The 20,690-nt window shown below is 44.4% G+C and overlaps 1 protein-coding gene and 1 pseudogene across 7 annotated transcripts; both read left to right on the forward strand.

The window, feature by feature from the left end:
• Nucleotides 1-1,288: 1,288 nt before the first annotated feature.
• Nucleotides 1,289-20,683, forward strand: LOC125108190 (signal-regulatory protein delta-like). 7 transcript variants are annotated; one of them, XM_047743640.1, is made up of 6 exons: nt 1,289-1,523; nt 2,223-2,382; nt 7,765-8,112; nt 9,957-10,127; nt 10,218-10,307; nt 10,692-11,574. In XM_047743640.1, exons 2-6 carry the CDS (start codon nt 2,307-2,309, stop codon nt 10,769-10,771), a joined length of 765 nt encoding a protein of 254 aa, XP_047599596.1. In that variant the 5' UTR covers nt 1,289-1,523; nt 2,223-2,306; the 3' UTR covers nt 10,772-11,574. The 7 variants fall into 7 exon arrangements, with proteins under 7 accessions (XP_047599596.1, XP_047599595.1, XP_047599590.1 ...); XM_047743639.1 differs by lacking the exon at nt 10,692-11,574 and adding an exon at nt 20,643-20,683 and having other exon boundaries at nt 9,957-10,307; XM_047743634.1 differs by having other exon boundaries at nt 9,957-10,307.
• Nucleotides 4,107-5,752, forward strand: LOC125108189 (importin subunit alpha-1-like; annotated as a pseudogene).
• Nucleotides 20,684-20,690: the final 7 nt, after the last annotated feature.

Below are 20,690 nucleotides of genomic sequence, written 5' to 3' on the forward strand. Positions count from 1 at the left end.
CTTGCCACATCCAGTGGCTCATCAACAGGGATGTAAAGGTCCAACCTCTCAACCCAGCTCAGGAGAACTCTGAAGGAACATCCTAGCACCAGAGCTCCACGGGAGATCAGCTGAGGTCTTCTTTGGGACCTTACTGCAACTCAACTTCTTCTATACAATTCTGCTCCCTTCTCCTAGCCACCATTGGATCCTAAAGCACTCCCTGGAAATGATCTGCTTAATATTCATCTCAGCACCTGTTTCCCAGGGAACTCAATGTGAAGGGGAGAGGCTGTGGGGGGACCAGAAAATGTGGGGATTCTTTTGTCTCTAAGGACCAAGCAAGTCAAGAAAGGATGGATTGTTTACACTATACTTACAGTATATTATACACCACATACCAGACATGTATGCCCACATAATATACCATATACCACATACCATGTACCACACTATATGCCATATACAATATACTGTATACCACATATCATATACCACATGGCATATACAATATGCCATTGCCAAATACCACATACCATACACCATACATCATATACCACATACAACGTAAGATATACCACATAGTATATGCCATAGACCAAACACCATACAGCAGTCTTAATATACAAGGGCAATGAGAATCTACAAAATGATTTACACAAAAAAGGAGTTTACTCAGATCTGTGTTGTAGAAGACCCTAGATAAAGTAGAAGGTAGAGCTTAACAGTGGGCAGAAGATTTAGAGATAGCATATTGGGAATTAATAGTTTTCATTCACACAGAGATGACAATGGAGATGGAGAAATAGATTCAAGAAGTGTTTGGGAGGTAAAACTAACAGGGTCTGGGAATGTGTAGACATGAGTGGACAATTGAGGATGTAGAACATGGGTCCTTCTTGGTTTGGCCAAATGGGTAGAGGATGTGCCACATGCTGAAGGGGAGAAGAAAATGTCCGAGGGCCGAATAAGAACTCACTTGTGAGTATTTCAGCTATACAAATGAAAATTTCATGGTCAAAGGATATGTAGGTTAGCCACCAAGAAGTGGATTCAGGATTGGAACCTAAACTACATCTGGTTGCAAAGCCAATGATCTTGACCATCAAGGCATCTGGGATCTGTAGAGTTTAGAGTCTGATGGGAGATGTGAAGTCTGCTGAAGGTGAGAAGAAGTATAGGATACTGGACCTGGAGGAAAGTTCCTGTATAGCCCTCACCAGAGGCCATGGATGGCACCCCTGCATGGAATTCATCATTCCAGAACAATGTGATAGGATGGTGACATCACAAGGGGAAAGGAGTCTTCTCATCTCCTATATGCAGTTTGGGCCTGCTGTGGACTCTCCTCTTGTTCTAACACCTCTCCTGGCCTTAACATCCTATTGATCCCTGAGGAGGCACAGCTCACAAGGAAGCAACAGGAAAATCACCCTAATAGTCAGTGCCTGACTATGGACTCGGAGACACTAAAGTGTCACCAGCTGAGTATAGACTGAGAGTTCCAACACAGCCTTTGTGCTTGGGTAGAGCCCATTGCAGAGGTGAGAAAGAAAGAAGCCAGCATACTGGTTCCTTTCTCTTTCTAAGAGTATTTCTTCTGTCCCTCTACTCTTTTCCCCCAGAGCTGGCCCCAGACCAAGCACAGACAACAGAGGCAGCCCTAACCTTCCAGGTGTGTTTCTAGGTGTGTTACTTTCCTTCTTGCAGTGTGTTCTCCCAGCCCTACCCTCCCTGTAGCCCCTTCCATCCTCTAAGACACAAATCAGGGGCGCCTGGGTGGCTCAGTGGTTAAAGCCTCTGCCTTTGGCTCAGGTCATGATCTCAGGATCCTGGGATCGAGTCCCACATCCGGCTCTCTGCTCAGCAGGGAGCCTGCCTCCTCATCCTCTCTCTCTCTGCCTGCCTCTCTGCCTACTTGTGATCTGTCTGTCAAATAAATAAAAAAAAATCTTTAAGACACAAATCATCACCACCTCCAAAATTCTAACCTCTTTCCCACACCATGTCTCTGGGCTTCTACATCAGCCGGGGTGCAGCCTGGTGAGACCACAGTTGGGACGAGGCTCAGGAATGAGCACAAGTCTATGACATGCCCTTAACTCTGGAAAACTAATCATTTCTAGCAGCAACTTCTCAGCTTGTGTTCACCTTGCCTGTCTATTTGATAATCTCAAAGAAAAACTGTTAAAATCCCATGGTCTTTCCTCTCATCATCATCCCCTTCCTCTGGCATCATGGAGGCAGGGAGTGTCTTCTCTCCTCAGAGCAGAGTGTCCTGGGCCTCTCCAGGACAACATTCGGACAGAGAAGGCTCCAGGGCCACCATGATGCCTGTCCCTGCCTCCCGATCCTGCCCACCACTGCCATCCCTGCTGCTGACTCTGCTACTGAAATTCACAGGTGAGCTGGGGCTCAAGGATGTGTGACGAGGACCCCCTATGCTAGTTTACTGTGTTGACCTTACCCGTTTACCTAGAATTTCCTGGGGGAGGGTTTTCTCTATCCCATCCAGAATTTGTAGAACTAGATTGGAATGGTTCCCAGTTCCCAAAATCTCCTAGTGGCCTAGTCTGTTCCACACCCTTTTGTTCGGGGAATGGGCACATGCTAATAGTCACAGGGCTGAGCACAGCACACATTAGAGCGCTCCTCCCCCATCCCTTAGGAACAAAGAACCTGTCATTCCAATTTATTGCCACCACAAAGATACAACTTCTCAATGAAGAAAATCATGTTGGAGAACATGAAATTTTAAAGCAAGAAAACAATTCACAATGTTTTCATCCTAAGATAATCACTGTTAAAAATTTGCAGAGGTTTGCATGCTCATGGAATATTGACCAGAAGTGGTCAACTAGAGATCTCTCTGGGTCAGTGAGGGAAGCTGAACCCTGCAGGGTCTCTAAGAGAACTAGGCAGTTCTGCCTTTGCTTGCTGAAAAAGCTAAAGAAGCATGTGGAGTCTCTTTCCCAAAGCCATTGGTCCATGTTGGCAGAGGCTTTGAGTCCCAATTGTCACAGAAGACGGCTCAAGGGATTTAGATCAGATGAAAGAGGAACCCAAGACCTTTATCTGAGTATAAGCAAGGAGGAAGAAAGCTTGGATGTTTTAGGAAAAGGTAAAATATATGAGTAGCACACCCACTAGAGAATGTTAGCAAACACATTTTAATGGGAATACCAAGCTCATAAAAATCTTTTCCAGAAAATAGTAGAAGAAACGCTTCCCTGCTCATTTGATGAGGCCATTATTACCTTGATAACAAAACCAGATAGATTGTACATTAAAAAAAAAAAACTACAGACCAATATGTCTCGTGAATCTAAATGCAAGAATCCTGAGCAAAATTTGGCAAATAGAATTTCAAACATGTAAAGTTATATACCATGACTAAGAAGGGTTTATTCCAGGCATGCAAAGCTGTTTCAACATTTGAAAAACAATCACTGTAATCCATCACATCAACAAATTAAAGAAGAAAAATTGCATGAGCATATCAAGTGATGCAGAAAAGTCATTTGACAAATCTAACACCCATTCATGATGCAAACTCACAGCAAACTAGAAATAGGAGGCAACTTCTTCAATTTGATGAAGAACATTTACAAAAAACCCTGTAGCTATCATTATTATACCACCATTATTATACCACCATTAGTGGTGAAAGATTGATTTTTTTTTTCGTAAGGTAAGGATGGAGGCAGGATGTCCCTACTCACAACTCTTATTCAACATAGTACTAGAAATTGTAGGAGAGAGAGGGACAGGAAGAAAGGAATGGAATGGAAGGGACAGAAGGAGAAAGGGAAGGGAAGAGAAGAGAAGGGAAGGGAAGGGAAGGGAACGGAAGGGAAGGGAAGGGAACGGAAGGAAGTTTAAAAGGAAGAAAAAGAACTTCCCTTATTTGCAGATGTGACTGTCTACATAGAAAATCCCAAAGAATCTACTTAAAAAAAAAAAAAAAACCTCTGGGTTAATAAGCATGTTCAGCAAGGATACAAAATCAACATTAAAAAATCAATTATGGGTGATCCATGGTGGATGTTTTGAGGGCAGCTGACCCGCAGCCTGCGCATCCCAGACTGCCTCCCCTAGAAGCCTGAGCCAGCCGTGTAGCTTTCTCCCTTTGTCTCATAACCATGTCCACCAACGAGAATGCTAATTCACCAACTGCCCGCCTTAACAGATTCAAGAACAAGGGGAAAGACAGTACAGAAATGAGGTGGCGTCAAATAGAAGCTAATGTGGAGCTGAGGAAAGTTAAGAAGGATGACCAGATGCTGAAAAGGAGAAACATAAGCTCATTTCCCAATGATGCTACCTCTCCACTGCCGGAAAACCGCAACAACCAGGGCACTGTAAATTGGTCTGTTGATGACATTGTCAAAGGCATAAATAGCAACAATTTGGAAAGCCAGCTCCAGGCTACTCAAACTGCTAGGAAACTGCCTTCTCAAGAAAAGCAGCACCCCCATAGACAACATAATCTGGACTGGTTTGATTCCAAAATTTGTGTCCTTCTTGGGCAGAACAGACTGTAGTCCCATTCAGTTTGAATCTGCTTGGGCTCTCACTAACGTTGCTTCTGGGACATCAGAACAGACCAAGGCTGTGGTAGATGGAGGTGCTAGCCCAGCATTCATTTCTCTGTTGGCATCTTCCCATGCCCACATCAGTGAACAAGCTGTATGGGCTCTAGGAAACATTGAAGGTGACGGTTCAGTTTTTCGAGACTTGGTTATCAAGTACAGTGCAGCTGATCCGCTTTTGGCTCTCCTTGTGGTTCCTGATATGTCATCGTTAGCATGTGGCTACTTACGTAACCTTACTTGGACACTTTCAAACCTTTGTCACAAGAATCCTGCACCCCCGTTAGATGCTGTCAAGCAGATTCTTCCTACCTTAGTTCTTTACCTATCTACCTTAGCAGATACTTTCTACCTTCCTACCTTCCTAATTCTCCTGCATCACGATGATCCAGAAGTCTTGCCAGATACCTGGGCCATTTCCTACCTTACTGATGGTCCAAATGAATGGACTGAAATGGTTGTGAAAACAGGAATTGTGCCCCAGCTTGTGAAGCTTCTAGGAGCTACTGAATTGCCCATTGTGACTTCTGCACTAAGAGCCATAGGAAATATTGTCACTGGGACAGATGAACAGACTCAGGTTGAATAGATGCAGGGGCACTTGCTATCTTTCCCAGCCTGCTAATGAACCCCAAAACTAATATTCAGAAGGAAGCCACGTGGACAACATCAAACATCACAGCTGGCCGCCACGACCAGATACAGCAAGTTGTGAATCATGGGTTAGTCCCATTCTTCATTGGTGTTCTCTCTAAGGCAGACTTTAAGACACAAAAGGAAGCTGTCTGGGCTGTGACCAACTATACAAGTGGTGGGACAGTTGAACAGATTGTATACCTTGTTCATTGTGGCATAATAGAACCATTGATGAACCTCTTAACTGCAAAGGATACCAAAATTATTCTGGTTATTCTGGATGCTGTTTCAAACACCATTTAGGCTGCTGAGAAACTAGGTGAAACTGAGAAACTTAGTATAATGATTGAAGAATGTGAAGATTTGGACAAAATAGAGGCTCTACAAAACCATGAAAATGAGTCTGTATACAAAGCTTCATTAAACTTGATTGAGAAGTATTTCTCTGTAGAGGAAGAGGAAGATCAAAATGTTGTCCAGAAACTACCTCTGAAGGCTATACGTTCCAGGTTCAGGATGGCACTCCTGGGACCTTTAACTTTTAGATTATACAGCTTAGGCAGAAAGTTGTTTGTTGTGTACTCTGGTAGAAGTTTATCTTACTGTTTCTCTACTAAGAACTCTTTTCAAATGTGTTTTTTTTTTTTATTGTAGCACTTTTTACAACAAAACTCTACTTGACCAGTTCCAAACTGTACAAACTGTATGAAGCTCCTCCTCTCAGTGGGTTTCTTATTTCTATGTGGAATCTCCTATCTTGCAGTGTCCTGTAAATAAAGATTAAATTCCACACTTTTCTTTTAAAAAATCAGTTATGTTTCTATATACTAAAAACACATGTGACCAAGTACATTATCACCCCTCAAAAAAGAAAAATAGGTATAAATCTCCTATTATATGTATAAGATCTATATAAAGAAAGCTATAAAACCGATTAAAGCAATCAGTTTTAAATCAAAGAAGAACTAAACAAATAAAGATACATCCCATGTTCATGGATGGGAGGACTCAATATTGTCAGGATACCCATTCTGCCCAACTTCATCTAAGGATTAAATGCAATCCCAATCAATGTAAGAACAAAGTATTTGATGGATATTGACAAACTGATTCTAAAGTTCATGTGGAGAATTTAAAGATCCAGAATAGCCAACTCAATGTTGGAGAAGAACAAAGTCAGAGAATAAGACTTACTAGAAAGCTACAGTAATTGAAACAGTGGCATTGATGAAAGAATCAACACACAGATCAATGCAACAGAATAGAAAGTCCAGAAATACACACACATAAATATAGCCAACTGATCTTCGGGATAGGAGCAACAGAGTCTTTTCAACAGAGTTGCTGGAGCAATTGGACATCCTGACATCCACGTGCAAAAAAAAAAAAAATTGATTCTAGACACAGACCTAAAAACTTTCATAAAAATAACTCAAATGTAAAACACAAAACTATAAAATTCCTTCAAAATATCATAGAAGAAAATCTAGATGACCTTTGATATGGAAATGACTTTTTTATAAATAGACCTCATATTTTAAAACTGTTTTAGGCTCACACCAGAATGGAGCAGAAGGTGCAAAGATTTCCCATACCACTCCCTGTCCCCACACATCAGTCTCTCCCCTTACCAATATCCTCCACCAGAGTGGTACATTTATTACAAATGATGAACCTACACTAGTATGTCATTAACACCCAAAGTCCATAATTCACATTCTGTTTTACCCTTGGTATTGTATAGTCTATGGGGTTGGACAAATGTATAGTGATATCCACTTTTATAGCATTATACAGAGTAGCTTCACTGCCCTAAAAATCCTCTGTATTCTGCGTATTTATCTTTTTCCACCTAACACTGGCAATAGCTGATATATTCCCAGTATCCGTAGTTTTGCCTTTCCCAGAATATCAAATTCTGGGAATATGATATTCTGCAGTATGCAGGTGTCTCCTTTAGACTAAGTTTCTTCCATATCTTTTCAGGGCTTACTATCTCATTTCTTTTAGCACTGGATAATATTCCACTGTCTGAATGTACCACAATTTCTATATCCATTCACCTACTGAAGGTCATCTTGGTTGCTTTCAAGCTTGGCAATTATAACTGAAGCTGGTATAAACTATGAGGAGAAATCTGTTCCAGGCCTCTCTCCTAGCTTCTGGTAGCCTCAGACCATCCTCAGATTGTACACAGCATTCCCCCTGTGTCTTCACATCATCTTCCCTCTGTGTATGACAGCTAAGCTGAGCTGTGCCTGAACTCCTGGTCCACAGGAACTATGAAATAATATGTGTTTTCTTAAACTATTAAGTTTGCAGTAATTTGTTATGCAGCAAGTTCCCCTGTTTATACAGTATCTACTATGCTCCAGGCCATGGAGTCCTCTTCCCCTCACCCCCTATGACAACCCAGTTTGTAATTTTCATACCTTCGCACCAGTACATGTTGCTAAAAGAGTGTGTAATGAGTCCCCACTTTGACCTAGAACCACACTCTCAGAACATCCTGGGCTAAGACAAAGAACATGAGAAATGAAGCCAATTTTCTTTCCAGGAACTTCGGATCAAGAATTCCAGGTGACCCAGCCTGAGAGTTCAGTTTCAGTCAGAGCTGGAGAGATCTTGACACTGGGCTGCAACGTGTCTGCTCGTTCCCCAGCAGGGCCTGTCTTGTGGTTCAGGGAGAATGGGCAAGAACGAAAGTTAATTTACAATTTCAACGGAGGCAAATTCCCCCGAGTAACCCAAGTGGAAAACACAGAGTTCAACCAGACAGACTATTCCATCCGCATCAGTAACGTGTCGCCCAAAGATGTGGGCACCTATTACTGTGTGAAACTAACCATAGCGCACCCTGACATGTCGTATGTATCTGGTTCAGGCACCGTTGTATCTGTGAATGGTGAGTACAGCTTGACAAACTCCATCCCCTTGGTCTGTATAAATAAATTTTTTAAAATCTGAAACGTACCAAATCATCACTACACACTAGATTCTGTGTCCCTTCAATCACAAACCACCCTATAAGTTAGGTTCTGCAGATGGCCCTATTAATTAACCATTCTGTGGTCCCATGCCTACTACTGAATTAAGCCATGTTGACAGGCCATGCCCTGCCCTGACGGCCAACTCCACCAAGCCAGTGATGACATATGGCAAGGGAAACTCTCACATAAAAAGGCACCAAGTAGATATAATACAACTACAAGTGTGCACTTTATGATCCAAAAAGTGAGAATATTGAGACCTATGTGGCCTGCTGGCTTTTCTAAGGTCTGGCGGACAATTCTGGAATAAGAGCTCTCCATTGAGTATCTTCTAACCTATGTTCTGAGACCCAATTTCCATTCACTGTCTCTTGTAGCCACATCTTATCTTATAGGTTCAGGATTAAATTGTAACACAGGTTAGAGTTTGCCCCCTAAGCCCAATACTTCCTGAGCCAAAGTGAAGGGATCCACAGGTAAGCAGAATCTCTACAAACTTGCCCAAATCCACTCAGCCATTTCTAACTGGAACGTGATTGAGGCCTGGTGGCAGGTCCCTGAAGGGCCACCACAGGGCACTCAGGGACCCCATTCCCCACAGGAAATCAATGAGTGAGTGTGGTCTCCTACTATGGATTCTAGGGAGCCAGAAGGATGGGGATTGATATCACCCACCCCCACATCTTGTTTGGAAAAGCTGTCCTGGAGGAGTTCAGTCACTCTCCTGGCTCTTGGATCTTTCCCTGAACTGCCCTGACCTAGTCTAACCCCAGCTCTGTTGTTCTCTTCTCTGAGGACAACCAGTGTTTGCTACTTCTTGCCACTCTGTGGATTAATGACATTCAATATGTGAGATTAGTGTGTCTATCTGTTCTTCTGGGAAAACTAGTCTTCCTCTGTGATGTTCTCTTCAAGTCCAGCCACATTCCATCATACCCAATGGGCCACGGAAAATTTACATAAGATCCCTCAAGCTAAAAACTGTGAGCATAGGCAGCTTACCCTCCATTTTCTCCCAGCCTCACCAGCCAAGATTTTGTTTCTCTAACCCACACCTTAGCCCATCTTTGCTTTTGATGGTTTGCCTGAAAAGGAGAGAGATTACCAGGACCTGACTAATATGGGGTAGTGATGTTGGTGGTAGTGGGTGTTGGAGATCAGTTTGTAGGCTCTCCAAAATTGATAAGGTCCCTTGAGGTTCTATTCTCTTTTATTTAGAAGAGGAAACTGTCTCTTTCTCCCCCCCCCCACCGACAGATAAGCAGAGGAGCCACACTCTGCCTACATGAACACAGTAGTCCTAAATGGCTCCCCATTCTCTAGGTTTGCTATCTCTTGACTTGCCCTTTCTCCACACCTCTCAACACTAATATCTCCACAAATTCAGTTAGCTGCTTACCCTTCAGAAGAGATGAAGGTCAATCCCAAACTCCCTATAGCTATGAGGTCAGCAGAGGACACTTGGACCCATCTCCAAATGTGTTGAGTGATTTTTGGCATCTAGATGGGAGAGGGACTAGTCTCTCTCTATAAACACTATCCACGCATAATCCCAGTCCTCTCCCTCCCTGTCCTCTTCTTTCCCTGGTTAGGGGCTGGGACATGGAATGGGAGAGGTGATACATTTTTGTCCACTGCACTGACTCACATCATTAAAATAAGTAATGAATGAGGCTCACCCACGATCTGGATCCAAGTTCTTCAGTCCCGCCTGGGCTAGAGCATGGGAAATGGGAAATGATTTTGCATTTCTTTGCAGGAACCACACATGAGATATTCCAGGTGCAACAAGCTGAGATGACACAGACTGTATCAGTTGGAGAGACAATCACCTTGAGTTGCAGTGTACCAGATTCATTCCCAAAAGGACCCGTCTTATGGTTCAAGGGAAATGGGCCAAACCGGGAATTAATCTACAATTTCAAAGAAGGTTTCTTTCCCAGAGTAAAAGAAATTGGACACCCCACCAAAGTTGGCAACACAGACTTTTCCATCCACATCAGTGAAATCTCTCTTGCAGACGCCGGCACTTACTACTGCGTGAAGTTCAAGGAGGGGAAACCTAACATGGAGTTCCAGTCAGGTCCGGGCACCAAGGTGTTTGTGACTAGTGAGTTTGTCTCCTCCACCCCCAATTATGGGCTATCATTTCAGTTAACCAATCCTCTACTCACTGAATTACTAGATTAGGCTATTATTGAAGATGCATTGTACATTTCATCTCTCAGCAACCTGTGAGTTAAGTGATTTACAGGAGGAGAAACAAACTCAGAAAGGTCAATTGAATGATGAGGGATATTTTGGTTGACATTCCAATATTCAATAACCAGCCCCCAAGAGCTAGATGAAACCAGATCACTTCATGACTCCCTACTCATAGTTAACTCAGACAGGAGACTGGCTTAAGCCAATTTGTGTCCATAAGTGAAAAGGACAGACTTGCAGAAAAATCTGGGAAACTAATGCAATTCTCTCTCCTGCTGGCTAGGAACAGGCAATAAGTTTGCCCCAGGTGCTCCAGAGAAACATCTAATGACCATGAGGGGAACCAAGCTGAGGAAAAATCTGCTGTAGAGAAGTGCAAAGATGTAGAGAATGTGGGTTGACAACATTACACGGCCATATTGTTCCTGGTTCCCACCCCACTTCTGGAGCTCCAATAATAGGAGAGAAAACATCTCCTTGTCAAGCCAGTTTTCTTAAAGTCAGCATTGTCCTAAGGGATGCCAGGTGATAAAGTTCCCATATCCACAGAGCACTGAAGTACAATTTCCAACCATTTTTTTTCTGTTCCTAAAGCCTTACTTATTCAATTTTTCTATTTTGTTATAACTTCTGAATTCTGAGCAATACCCAGCTTGAGAAATGATTAAATTCATGATACTACAATACTACTATTTGTTGGGCATCTCCTGTACACGAAGCATCTCCTTCTCCCATATCATTGTATTTACTGGCATAGCAATTTGAGTATAAGAATGATTATCCTTATCATATGAATGAAGAAACTGAGGCTCAAGGGAATTTAGGGGGACAGATACTAGGAGAAAGTGGAAAAGTTGGTCTGGGCTCTCTCCAGCATGCTCTATATATTAGTGAAGAACCTTTCCTTACAAGGGATAAAAATGAAAAATATTAGTATAATGGGATCCTGTAGCTGAGGAGGATTCTAGATTCCTCACAGCATCCAACACAGAGTTTTAGGACTAAGGTCCCAGGGCCACCAAGACTCTTATTCTTTGAAATTCTCTCATCTCTATTCATCTCTACCTGGCATTTGCTGCATTTAGGCCTCATCCATATAATGGAAGAGGTAAGTACAGGAAATGTTGACATTCATTACCTCATCTTAGCAGTCAGGACGGAGAGAGAGCTTCTTATTCCCAGCCTCCAAAAATGAATCCCAGAGAGTCACTTGAAATTGCCTTTCCTATGCCTTTCACTTACTCATTATTATAAGGGAGAGGAAGTGCTTGGTAGGGAATCCACCAACCCAATGCCACAAATGTTCAACAGACTAAAAACAATATGGTGTCCACCCCACGGTCCAACCCTTCAGGTAACATATGAGGAAGTTGAGACCCAGAGATTGGGTTTGCCTCAAGTTACACAGAGAATGGATAATAGAACTCAGATCTCTTATTCCCATAATCCTTGGGTTTATGGCTTTGTCCTCCTAATGAGAAGACTCTAGTTAGAGTTGGGGGTGTGGAGGTACATGAAGATGAATTAGAGGGAAAATATTGTGAATAAGTTCCATTTCCCTGTTAAAGACCAAAGAGTAAGAAATGTATTAAATTTATACCATTTCTACATAATGAATAAAAGGCATATATACATATCGTTTAAAATACTGAGCTAAGTGTGTTTGCTATGGTTACTGTAACTAATTGTCACAAACTTTGGGGTTTATAACTGGAATGGTCCAATGCAGATGGTATGACAGTGAGAGAACTTCCATGTGTCTACTCCCAGATACTGGCGAAAATTATTGTTTTCATATCACTTAGAGTAGTGACATCAGTAAAATGACAGACTAAGAAGTCCCCAACCCTTCTTCCATGGAGACAACCAAATGACAACCATCTGTGGACCAAAATACCTCTGTAAGAATGCTAGAAACCAACTGAGAAGCAGTGGTACCTAGCCCGATGGAAAACCAGGCAGGGATTCCAGTGAAAGCTGCAGGAAAGTTCGCAGAGCTTTGTACACTCATATGTCACCCCCAGCCTGGTGTACTGGCACAATTAGGAGGAAACCTCTCATACCTGCTCCCTCCTCAAGATAGAAACAGAACAGACTGTGCATCAATCTGGATTGTCTGGGGACTGCCTGAGGGGATGGTTTCTGTCTCATGATTCAGAGCACTAGTGAGAACAGCAGAGTTTAGAAGTGCAAATAATGAATCATGGAACACTACATCAAAGACTAATGATGTACTCTTAATAAAAAAAAAGAATTTAAAAAAATGCTGAAAACAGAGACCTCTGTTGTAGTGGCTCAGAGCTATAGATATTATGCAGTTCCAAAAGATGGCACCAGGGGGCATAAGAGATTGCGATCTCCTGCGAAGAAAATGCAAGCTTCTTAGGAATTTGAGACAGCTAAAAAAAAAAAAAAAAAAATACGCATTGAACATTATATCAAAAACTAATGATGTACGATACCTTGGCTAATTGAATTTAAATTAAAAAATTAAAATACACACACAAAGACCGTATCTTCAACAAATGGTGTAGGGAAAACTGGACAACATGCAGAAGGATGAAACCGGACCACCTTCTTACACCATACACAAAAATAAATTCAAAATGGATGAAAGACCTAAATGTAAGCCAGGAAACCATCAAAATCCTAGGGGAGAAAACAAGCTAGCCACCTCTTTGACCTCAGCTACAGCAACTTCTTACTAGACATGTCTCTGGAGGCAAGGAAAACAAGAGCAAAAATGAACTATTGGGACATTATTAAGATAAAAAGCTCCTGCACAGTGAAGGAAACAATCAACAAACCTAAAAGGCAACCAATAGAATGGGAAAGGTAATACCTAGAGGGTATTATGCTAAGCGAAATAAGTCAGAGAAAGACAAATATATTACTTCACTCATGTGGAATTTAAGAAAAAAAAAACAGATGAACACAGGAAGGGAAGGGAAAATAAAATAAGATAAAAACAGAAAGGGAGGCAAACCACAAGAGACTCTTAGCTATAGAGCACAAACTGAGGATTGCTGGAGGGGAGGTGAGTGGGAGGATGGGTTAAATGGATAATGGGCAGTAAGGAGGGTATTTCTTGGGATGAGCATTGGTGTGATATGTAATTGATGAATCACTAAATTCTACTTGTAAAACCAATACTAGACCATACATTAACTAACTTGAATTTTAGGAAACGGTCAACAAAACTAAAAAGCAACCCATGGGATGGGAGAAGATATTTTCAAATGACACTACAGACAAAGGGCTGGTACCCAGGTTCTATAAAGAACTTCTCAAACTCTCAACACCCAAAAAACAAATACTCCAGTCAAAAAATGGGCAGAAAACATGAGCAGACACTTCTCCAAAGAAGACATACAAATGGCCAACAGACACATGAAAAATATTCCAGTAACCATCAGGGAGATTCAAATCCAAATCACTTTGAGATACCACCTCACACCAGTCAGAATGGCTAAAACTAACAAGACGGAACAAGAAACGTCGGCAAGGATGTGGAGAAAGGGGAACCCTCTTACTTGGCGGGGATGCAAGGTGGTGCAGCCACTCTGGAAAACAGCATGCAGATTCCTCAAAAAGTTGAAAATAGAGCTACCCTAACACCCAGCAATTACACTACTGTGTATTTATCCTAAAGATACAAATGTAGTGATCCGAAGGGGCACGAGCACCCCAATGTTTATAGCAGCAATGTCCATCATAGCCAAACTGTGGAAAGAAGCTAGATGTCCATCAACAGATGAATGGATAAAGAAGATGTGATATATATACAATGGAATACTATGCAGCCATCAAAAAACGCAAAATCTTACAATTTGCCATGATGTGGATGGAACTAGACAGTATTATGCTTATAAGTGAAATAAGTCAGAGAAAGACAATTCTATTATCTCACTGATCTGAGGAATTTGAAACTCAAGACAGAGAATCATAGGAGAGGAGGGGAAAATGAAACAAGATGAAACCATAGGGAGAGAAAAACCATAAGAGACTCTTCATCTCAGGAAACAAACTAAGAGTTGCTGGAGGGGAGGGGGGTCGGAAGGATGGGGTGGCTGGGGGATGGACATGGGGGAGGATATATGCTATGGTGAGTGCGGTGAATTGTGTACCCCTGAAACAAATAATACATTATATGTTTATTTTTTAAAAGGGTCTGCAGAGCTCTCTGGGGTCTTTTATAAGGCATTAATCTCATTCATAAGGGATCCATTCTCATGACCTGAAGACCTCCTAAAATCCCCACCTACTAATACCACAATCTCTGGGGAGTTCAACAAATGAATCTGGGGTAGGATGCAAACATGTTTTTTTCAAATGCCCAAATCTAAAATAAATTTTTTTTAAAAAGCAAAAAGCATACAAAGAACCAAGAAAGCATGGCTCCATGAAGTGAAAAATACAAAACTGGAGGTTTGCAAAAGATGTCTGAGGAACAGTGTAGGAGATAAGGAAGGGCCCAGGGAAGAGGGCTGTGTCTGATCTCATGGGGTCAACTATTGAGGCCCCCGTTCCTCCCCAAGCAGAGCACAGATGCTGGCACAAGTGAACACTTGGAAAACCTGCACTGACTGAACAGACACATGGATGTGCTTCCCACGGCTGCTCCCTTCCTGACACTGGGGGAACTTCAGTCTCTGTTGTCCCCTTCCCTCTGGAGGAACTCCCCCAGGAAAAGCCATGGAGGTCTGAGGAACGACACATACCCCCACTCCCTGGGCACCTGCCCTCCACGCACCTGTCCACCCCACAGCCCCCCGGGGCGGGGGGGGTCTCAGGACAAGGGCTGGAGCAGCTGAGTAGGAGACCTGAGGGGGACACTCATCCCACCTCCCCAGGGAGGGAGAACAAGGGGTCCTGAGTCCCACTCTCCTATCTAAGTTCTCCTGAGCTCTGCTCATTTCCTTCTCAGCCCAGCTCCAACTTCTCCACCTTGGCAGGGAGGGGGGTTAAATCTGTATAAAGGGCAGAAACATTTTATGGCATTCTTTCTAACCCCATTTTTTTTTTTTTAGATTTTTTTATTTATTTGACAAAGAGAGAGACAGAGAGGGAACAGAAGCAGGGGGAGTGGGAGAGGGAGAAGCAGGCTTCCCCCTGAGCAGGGAGCCTGATATGGGGCTCGATCCCAGGACCCTGGGATCATGACCTGAGCCGAAGGCAGACACTTAACGACTGAGACACCCAGGCACGCCCTAACACTGTTTTTAAAGTATAAATGCTCTTGCATGCTGTTTTAGTTTTCCATTGCTGCATTAAAAAAAAATAATTACTCCGCAACTCAGGGCTTAAAACAACAAACATTGTCTCACAGTTTATCTGGGTCAGGAATCTGAGTGCAGCGTAACTGGGTCCCCTGGCTCAGGTGAAGTCAGGAGCTACTGTCAACTCAGGGCTTGCCTGGGGCGGGGCGGGGGGCGGGGACGCAGGGGGCGGGGTAAGTGCTTCCAAGCTCACTTCCGGTTGAACAAGGCTCACACTCTTGCTGGCCACTGACTAAAGACCCTGACTGAGACTGAAGATCCTCAGGAAGATCCTCATGGATCTCCCCCTCGGGCAGCTTACAACAGGACAGCTGATTTTCCTTAGGGTAGTGAGAGAGAGAGGATAAGCAAGACAGGAATCACAGACTGTTTGAGACCTAATTTTGGAAGTGATATCCCATCACTTTTTCCGTATTCTATTCATTGAGAACTGAGTCGCTAGGTGCAGCCTGCACCCAAGGGAAAGAGACTGCACTTAGTTATGAATTCCAGAAGGCGGGGATCACTGGGAGCCATTTTGCAAGCTGTCCACCACATATGTCAAAAATCCTGGAATGATTCTTGATCTTCTTTTCCCTCATACCTCATGTCCAAGTCACACTCCACATCTTACGATCTCTATGTTCAAAACAGACCCAGAATTCAGTCACCCCACCACCTCCAAAGTACCGCCTTGGTCCATGTCAGTGTCTACCCACCTGGATTATTGCTATAATTATTATCATATTTTTTATTATAATTATTGCTAACTCTGATCTCCCTGCTCCTACCCTTGCATACCTCAGCCTCTTCCCCTCAGAGCAGCAAGGGATCCCATCATTCCTCCAATCCGTCAGTGCCTGCCGATCTGAAAGAAAGCCAAGGGGAGTCCATGATGGCCTACCAGCCCCTGTCCAAGCTGCCCCACCCAACTCCTGTCATGTTCCCATTTGCACACTGGGCTCTCGCCACAGCGGACCCTTGACCTTCACAGTCCTCCTCAAGAACTTTGCCTTTGTTCTCCTGTCTTCATGGAACACTCTTCTCCAGGTATCTTGTAGCCACTCCTTCACTTCTTTCAAATCTCTCCCAAACATCATGTTATTTTCTAAAAAGATTCTGACTGTCCTAAACTTGCCTGGCTGGCTCAGTCAGTGGAGCAGCAACACTTGATCTCAGGATTGTGAGTTCAAGCACCTCATTGGATGTAGAGATTGCTTAAAAAGGAAGTCTTGAAAGTGATGATAATTTAAAAATAAAAAAAATAAAAGGCTCTGACTGCCCTATATAAACCATCTTCTTGTAAGCCGAGCACCCCGTTCCTCAATATACAGTCATATAACTCGGGTAGCATTCTTACCATCTGACAGTCTATGCATGCAGTTGGTGATTATTATGTGACCCACTCACATGCATGTGAGTTCCTTGGGGACAAGGGTGTCACCTTTGTTCTTTCTCACTGTTCTATCCCCAGTGCCTATAAGAGTGGCTAGACCCAACTAGATGCTCAATAAAGACTTGTTGCGTGAATGACCGGGTGCTTCCTAAGAGTTTTGGTTATTTGGGGGCGGTGCCTGTCTGGCTCAGTCAAAAGAAGATGTGACTCTTGGTCTCAGGGTCGTGAGTTTGAGTGCCACATTGGGGGCAGAGTTTACTTAATTAAAAAAATTTTTTTCAAAGAACTTTGGTTACTTTTTTCAATGTAAAATTGCTGGAAACCAAAAACTGTTCACAAGTCACTTGTTTCTCACACTCAAAAGCCTTAGCTCTACATTCTACTGTCTTGGCTTTGAGTTTAAAAGACCCATCCAGGAACTCAACCAACTCTTTGTTCTTAACACCCTAACTTATGGGGCCTGAGTCTCATGGCCTAATCCTAATGGGAGCTTGGGGGAACGGTCTGTATACACGTTGCATGGAAATTTTGGGTGGGGGTCTTCTGTGTTAACATCCCAAGATTTATCCCACCCCACAGGCATAATAAGGCTTACCTCCCCTTTCCTTTCTGTGATACCTACCAGGAGAGCTAGGCACCAAAACAGAGGCCCAAGAAGGCTGCCTTTTTGTTCCCTGATAACATCCACCCAGGGGAGCTTCCAACATGAAGAGGAGAGCCCAGCCTTGACCAAGTGGGGTCCAGAATGAAATAGCTGTGAAGCCACCACTGTGATTTACTCCGTGAGTGTCAGGCTCCAAGGGTTTCCAGGGATGGAGGAGACCAAGAAGGAACATAGGAGGAGAAAGCAACTGTAAGATGCCCAAGAAGGCCAGGGTCCTGTGGCTCTACCGCTTCTGGAAAGAACCAGACCAGAGGCCACCATTCGGGGTCACTGCACACATGCTTACCATGAATCCGCCATTCCCTCCTGAGTTTAAAAACACCTGTTGAGTATCCTCAACGGGACACAGAGCAGACCCAACCCCTGCTCTCTCTGATGCATACACTCTAGTGGGCAAGACAAACAGTGAAAAGAACTACATGATTACAAATTCTGAGAGGTCATGCTCTGGGTTTGTCCATAATGAAGAGGAGAAGTAGGTGGGCATCCCCAGAACACGGAACAGAGGGAGGAGCAAGGCGCCTGAGTCCCCGTGAAAGGCCAGTGCAGAGGAGCCCAAACATGAGGGAAGAGCAAGGAAGTGAGTCTGACAGAGCAGTTAGATCAGTCAGGCACATGAGGAGAATCCCAGGTGACCCTAAGAACCCTGAGAAGCCATTTAAAGAGAGTGACAAGCTCAGATGTCTCATTTAAAAGCAGCACTCCGGCTCCAGTGTGAGGAGAAGACCGCATGCAACAGGGGAACAGAGAAGGAGGCGAACTGACAGGCAGATGTGACCATGGAGAGACATACACGGGAGGATTTAGGATGGGTTTAGATGAAAGCATGTCGGGGGGAGGGGGAGAGGGTGTCACCAAAAATGACATCAACGTCTCCAGCTGAAGTAAGTGGCTCACTGGGGGTGTCAAACACTGAAATGGGGACACAGACAGAGAGCCCGATGGGGAGTGCGTGATGAGAACGGTTTGGGGTGCCGAGCAAGCAGTACGATATGGGCATGGAGGTGACTTGGCCACAGTCGTGCAGAGACCAGGTGGGCCCAGGATTCCAACCAACGTCCTTTAGGCCCCTAAGCCTGTCTCCTAAGGCCGGGTTCAATGGTCCCTGCCAGCAAGGGCACCAAGCCCAGTAAAGAAGGTAGACACTAATGAGGAGGGATGGGGAACAAGGTTGCCAAGGGCAATGTTGGAGTCACTTTTGCTGTGTAACAAAACACCCCAAAACTTAGGGGTGGTAAACAACCATTTCATTATTTTTTAAAATATTTTATTTATTTATTTGAGAAAGAGAGAGAAAGAGCACGAGCAGGGAAAGAGGCAGAAGGAGCGAGAAAGTGAGAAGCAGGCTCTCCACTGAGCAGGGAACCTGACACAGGGGCTGGATCCCAGGACCCTGAGATCAGGACCTGAGCCGAGGGCAGACACTTAACTGACTGAGCCCCCAGGTGCCACAACAACGATTTCATTGTGATCAGTGATCCTGCGATCCGAAATTCAGACAGGGTATAAGAATGGCTTGTCTCCTCTGTATGATGTCTGGGGCCTTGGCTAGGGGTAACAACTTCTAGGGTCTGGAACCATCCAGAAGCTTCTTCATTTACATGTCTAATGATTGATGCTGGCTACTGGCTGGACTCTGTGCTGGGCTTTTAGCTAGGACTCCTACGTGCGTCCCTACAGTGTGGTCTTTGTGTGTGAGCTAGTTTGGGCTTCCTCCTAGCCCTGCAGCAAGATTCCAAAAGGAGCTTCCCAGGAGAGCAGGGGAAAAGTACAGGGAATTTTATGGTCAAGCTTTGGAAGTTACCTCACTACCTGTGTTATCACAAGCCTACCGAGGGGGAAGAAATATTTACCCACTTCTCAATGGGAGGCATGTCAAAGAGCATGAGAAAGGCTATAGCTGCCTTCAGCTCTGGAAAATATAATCTGTCACCACTGGGTTGGAATAATGGAGCTAAAAGGAACACTCAGGCCAGTGCCTTCTCAAGGGTCCCACAGTCAAGCTCTCTCAGGGAGGAAAAAATAAAAAGCTAGAACAATAACAGCATCTCAGGGAAAGAGGAAACGCGTTCTATGACAGAACAATCAAATCCCATCTCTGACTCCCTTTTGGGTTCTTCCATTTAGCGTCACCAACATCCAAGTCAGTGGCTGGGATGGAGGTGAGGGCTGGGAACCGTGGGGAAACTAAGTCACAGAAGGCAGGGTCCAGTGTGGGCCCCACAGAAGTGAGGAGCTCCCAGCTTCTTGGGCTCAGGACACAGTCTTGTGTGCTGGCTGTTGGTGCTCAGGACAAAAGAGGGGGTGCGCTTTTGATATCAGGTTTCTCCTCTTCATGCACCCCCTCTGCCCAGAGCTGGCCCCAGAGCTGGGGAAACAGAAGAGGCACCCCTCCTCCTCCTCCTGGGCGTGGGGTGTGTTGTCCCTGCAGGATGAACATGCTGACATCCCTTCCCCACGCAGGCCTCCTCCACCCTCTAAAACAGAAGCCATCCTCCCCCTCCAAAGACCTAACTCTTCATTCACCGGAAGCCCCTTCCCCTGCAAGTGTACCCTCAAACCCAGGGGCGCCCATGAGCGCCCAAGGGCTCATGTTTACCACTGATCCCTCTGAAATGGGGAAAACAGGGCTCCCCCTCCCTGGAGGCTGTATTCCCAGGAGCCTTCCTCCTGGACAGCTGGCAGTTCACTGAGCCCAGGGTGTTGCACGGTTCCCAAAGATGGAACACACCCTCCACTATGACGGGCCGTGTACCTTTGTGCTCTGGGGTGAGAAAGGGACAGCAGGGCCTCAGACCTGGAGCCAAGGGGCCTGGGGACATAGCCCCGGCCCTAAGGGGGCCTGCCACAACTCTCCAATCATCTTGGGAGCCTTCTGTCGGTAATTTCCCAGCTGGTTCTGATTCCTATTTCACAATCTAGAAGCAGAAACTGTGAAAACCCCATAGCTCGTTCCACCCATCACAGTCA

Source organism: Lutra lutra, chromosome 9 (genome assembly GCF_902655055.1).
Source record: "Lutra lutra chromosome 9, mLutLut1.2, whole genome shotgun sequence".
Taxonomy (NCBI): Eukaryota; Metazoa; Chordata; class Mammalia; order Carnivora; family Mustelidae; genus Lutra; species Lutra lutra.